The 4,699-nt window shown below is 67.4% G+C and overlaps 1 protein-coding gene across 1 annotated transcript in view; it reads left to right on the top strand.

The window, feature by feature from the left end:
- Positions 1–4,699, top strand: part of LOXL4 (lysyl oxidase like 4) — a 13,396-nt gene that overhangs the window by 7,719 nt on the left and 978 nt on the right. Inside the window, exons 2-8 of the mRNA XM_034776883.1 lie at positions 608–780; positions 1,549–1,844; positions 2,276–2,314; positions 2,500–2,716; positions 3,094–3,277; positions 3,924–4,093; positions 4,510–4,677. Of these exons, the coding sequence (XP_034632774.1) occupies positions 608–780; positions 1,549–1,844; positions 2,276–2,314; positions 2,500–2,716; positions 3,094–3,277; positions 3,924–4,093; positions 4,510–4,677 (1,247 nt within the window). The remainder of the gene's footprint in view (positions 1–607; positions 781–1,548; positions 1,845–2,275; positions 2,315–2,499; positions 2,717–3,093; positions 3,278–3,923; positions 4,094–4,509; positions 4,678–4,699) is intronic.

Below are 4,699 nucleotides of genomic sequence, written 5' to 3'. Positions count from 1 at the left end.
CAGAGTAGAGCGGAAGAATGACTTCTCGTGTCTTGCTCACAACACACCTGTTAATACATCCCAGAATCATGTTTGCTTTTTTTGCAACAGCATCACACTGTTGACTCATATTTAGCTTGTGGTCCACTATAACCCCTAGATCCCTTTCTGCCGTACTCCTTCCTAGACAGTCTCTTCCCATTCTGTATGTGTGAAACTGATTGTTCCTTCCTAAGTGGAGCACTTTGCATTTGTCTTTGTTAAACTTCATCCTGTTTACCTCAGCCCATTTCTCCAATGTGTCCAGATCATTTTGAATTATGACCCTGTCCTCCAAAGCAGTTGCAATCCCTCCCAGTTTGGTATCATCCGCAAACTTAATAAGCGTACTTTCTATGCCAATATCTAAGTCGTTGATGAAGATATTGAACGGAGCCGGTCCCAAAACAGACCCCTGCGGAATCCCACTTGTTATGCCTTTCCAGCAGGATTGGGAACTATTAATAACAACTCTCTGATGCTTTCGGGGGAGGGGGCTGCCGGCCTGGGGCCCTGTTGCTGAGCCCATGGGGGGAGGGTGCTAGAGCTCCTGACCCAGACCCGTGACTGACCCGCTGTGCTGTGCCAGGCCCCGTCTGGCTGGATAACCTGCGCTGCGCTGGCACCGAGCGCTCCCTGGCCGAGTGCCACTCCAACGGCTGGGGCGTGAGTGACTGCCACCATGGAGAGGACGCCGGCGTCATGTGCTCGGCCCGGCACCCGCCCGGCCCTCGCTCCCCGGGCCCAGCCCCCGGCCTGCAGGTGAGCGGGGACATGGGGCTGCTTGGGCTGGCTGGGGGCGCTTCCCACCTGGGGCTCCTGCTGCCGGTCGGCTTCGCCCAGCTTTGCTGGGCCAGGGGCTTCCACTAGTCTGACCCCTGTAATCGGCCCGAGCCCCTCCTCCAGGAGCCCTGGGGGGCAGACAGCCCAGGGGGGCAGATCCCTGCTGCAGTGGGGGGACTGGCACCTCTGCCAGGGGTCTTGTCTCTTCAACCTGCCCTGCCTGGCCTCTGCTTATCACCAGCCCCCCCCCCGGCCCCGGGCAGTGCAGGGCCTACGCCCCTGCCTGGAGCTGCCCCACCCCAGCACTCCTGCCCCACTCACTGCAGTGCCCCCTGCTGGAGAGGGGTCCGGCCTCCCTGACTGCTGCAGGGGGGGGCTGAGGGAGCTGGCTCCCTGCCCTGATACTCCGGCTGCTCACAGGGGTGAGATGGGGGGGGCAGAAACAACCCCATTCTCATGGTACTGTCACAATGTGCTTTGCGGATACTGACCGGAGATAGTGTGTGTGTGTGTGTGCGCGCACACCTCCGTACGTGCACCCGTGTGTGCATAGGAGCAAGTGCAGGGTCTGGTTAATGCCGACCCCTTCCTGTTACTTCAGCTCCCCCTCCCCGCTCCCTCCTATCCCTCCCCTGGCCTTTCCCCACAGCTCTGCTGGTGCCCCTCACTCCCGCCCCGCAGCCCTGGGCATGCTGCCCCCACCCTCCAGACTCACACCCATGCGCTGCCCTGCCCTGCTTCCCCCAGTCCTACAAAGCTGTTGTCAGCCCCACCCCCAAGTGCTCTCTTCCGCCGTGTGTCCTGGGCCCCTCTCACCCGGTATCTGGCCTGGAGCAGGGAAGGAAGCTGGAAGAGGTGCGGCTCAAGCCAGTCCTGGCCTGGGCGAAGCTGAGCGTGCCCGTCAGCGAGGGCGTGGTGGAGGTGAAGCACGAGGGGCGCTGGAGGCAGGTGTGCGACGCCGGTTGGACCAGGAACAACAGCCGCGTGGTGTGCGGGATGCTGGGCTTCCCCCGGGAGAAGCGGCTCAACACCGGCTTCTACAGGTAGCGCCGGGCGCAGCGGGCGTGTGCAGAGCAGGGCGGGGGGTGCCCGGGGGGCTGGTCTGATAGGCAAGTCCGGGCCTGCCAGGCTGGGGGTGTTCGCCAGGGGAGCTGCCTGCGGGCAGGGCCATGGGGCTGGCTGGGGGGTGTCGGGGCAGGTCCCCTCGCAACGGTCTGGGGTGCTTAGATGAGATGGCGGGGGAGGGGTCCAAGGTCACAGAATGCTGAGTGTTGCACACGCGTGTGCATTGGTGCAAGGGTGGGGTCACGGGGCTCCCTGGGGCGTGAAGTCCTGGATCCAAGGGTAGAAACCAATTGCAGGGCAGGGTGTCTAGGGGGCTGCAGGTGGGGTGGGGCGGAGGGCACAGCGGCCCCTGCGGAGGGGGTGGGGGGCTGCCCATGGCCCTGCTGACCTGCCCTTTCTAACCCTGCAGGAAGCTCTGGAACCTGAAGTTGAAGGATCCCAAGTCCAGGTACGGACCCGTCCCTGCCTGAGCTCCCTCACGTGGGGCCGACGCGCCGGGTGCCAGGCTGCCCACGGGGCACTGGTGGGGGGGGCGCCCGTCTCACAGGGTGGCGGCAGCACGGAGCTAGGGGTGCCGCTGGGGCCGGGCAGGAGCTGGCATGAGCTGACCCTGCCTGTCCCCCCGGTTCGCAGCCTAAGGGGCCTGAGCCAGAAGAACGCGTTCTGGATCCACCGGGTCAGCTGCCTGGGCACGGAGCCCCACCTGTCCCACTGCCCGGTGCAGGTGTCCCCTGCCGCCCGGCGCCAGCCCGCCTGTGCCCACGGCATGCACGCCGTCGTCAGCTGCGTCCCGGGCGCCGAGTTCCAGACCGCCAAGGCCAAGCCGTTCCGCAAGGGCCCGCGGGCAGAGGTGAGCCCTGAGGGACGGGGGGGGGAGGGGGCCGGGAGAGCCCCCAGCCCCGAGGAACAGGCAGCACCGCAGCGCGGGCGGGAAAATGGTTCCTCCTGGGACTGATGTTAGGAGCACAAACAGCAACGCTTCTGGAGGGGGAGCGAGGCACAGCGCTGGCTGTGGGGTGGGCTGGGGGGCTCCTGTCTGCTTGAGCCCCGGCCTGTCCCAGCAGGGGGCGCTGGGGGGAGCAGGGCAGGTGGCTGTGGGGGGCCCTGGCACAGGGAATGGGGTACAGGACAGAGCCTGCCACAGCTCTGAGAAGCGCCCCGTGACAGGCGGGACCCCAGCCATTCCCTGGTGTGGGGGTGTGCGCATGAACAAGTCCTCTCTCGCAGGGGCCCCAGGTGCGTCTCCGGGCTGGCGCCCAGGTGGGCGAGGGCCGGGTGGAGGTGCTGCAGCACGGCCAGTGGGGCACCGTGTGCGACGAGAAGTGGGACCTGCTCGCAGCCAGCGTGGTGTGTCGGCAGCTGGGCTACGGGACGGCCAGGCAGGCCCTGACGGGGGCCCAGATGGGCCAGGGTGAGCCAGCCATGGGGAGCCATGGTGCTGGGGGGTGGGGAGCAGGACCCTGGGGGCTGTGGTGGGGGGCTGTGTCTCAGGAGCAGTGGCTGGAGAGGATAATGGGCACGTAGCGAACGAGCAGCTGAGGGGGAGCTCTGGGGCAGCACGGGGCGTCTGGGTCTGGGCTCCCCAGGGGCAAAGGGCGCTGGAACGGAGCAGAGCCGGCAGGGAGAACCCAGAGCTTCGGGCTGTGCAGCGTCTGGGAGGAATGACGGAGAGCGTCCGGATCCCGGCGTGGGAGGCCTTCGGGGAGCCAAGCTGGGGCCGGCCGGGCACACCAGGGGCCGGCTGGGCACACCAGGGACCAGCGGCCAGGCCTGGTCCAGTCCCCAGCGAGCCGGGCGGCTGGGGAGCCCAGGACAAGCCCCGGGGAGGGGGCATTCCCCGTCTCTCCATGGCTCAGCCCCTGAGGCCTCTCGGGCTGGGGGGCTCTGGCTGGTGCCCTGCAGGACGGGCTGGAGGGTCTAACGGGCCCTGTGCAGGGAGCCCCTCGGGCAGGGCTGCACTAGAGCAGCTGGGGGCGAGGGAGGGGTCCCTGCAGGGCTGGGCGAGCTCAGTGCTACCCAGGGGCGAGTCAGGCTGAGCCGCTGGTCTCTGGCTCCAGGCCTGGGCCCCATCCACATGTCCCAGGTTCAGTGCACAGGCTACGAGCACTCGCTCCAGGAGTGCAGCTTCCAGGAGGCAGCGCAGAGCGGCTGCCGGCATGAGGCCGATGCTGCCGTCCGGTGCCACGTGCCCCACACGGACTACCAGAGCCAGGTGAGCCCCCCCGCGGCCCTTGGGGGCTGTCAGCCATGCTGGGGGGCAGGGTGTGGGGCGCATGGCCAGGGAGGGGGCAGTGTGGCATCATGGAGGAGTGGGTAGCCTGGGATGGGGTAGGTGCCATGGGGTACAGTGGGGCAGGAAGACCTGGGAGAGGGGATCCTGGGGGGTGCTGGGGGGCCTGGGGGAGTGGGCACAGGGGGCGCTGCAGGAGGAGAGGGTGGCACAGGGCACCATGGGGAGGATGCCACAGGCTGAAGGAGGCTGCGAATGGCACGGAGGACATAGGGGGTGGGGCGGGCAGCTGGCACGGGGGTCCCCAGGTGCCCCTAGCTGGGCTGGGAGTCAGTGGCTGTCGCCGGGCGGGGGGAGGAGCAGCTCCCAGCTAAGGATCTGGGGAGCTGGCAGCTAACCCCTGCTCTGCCCAGGTGCGCCTGGCGGGCGGCCGCAGCCCCGAGGAGGGTGTGGTGGAAGTGTTGGTGCCGGTGGGGGGAGCCCTGAAGTGGGGCACCGTGTGCGGCGAACGGTGGGGGCTGAACGAGGCCATGGTGGTCTGCAGGCAGCTGGGGCTGGGCTTCGCCAGCCACGCCCTCCAGGTGAGTCCCACGGGGGGGGGAT

This window comes from Trachemys scripta, chromosome 7 (assembly GCF_013100865.1).
Source record: "Trachemys scripta elegans isolate TJP31775 chromosome 7, CAS_Tse_1.0, whole genome shotgun sequence".
Lineage (NCBI taxonomy): Eukaryota > Metazoa > Chordata > Testudines > Emydidae > Trachemys > Trachemys scripta.
This window is presented reverse-complemented; position numbering and strand designations above follow the sequence as displayed.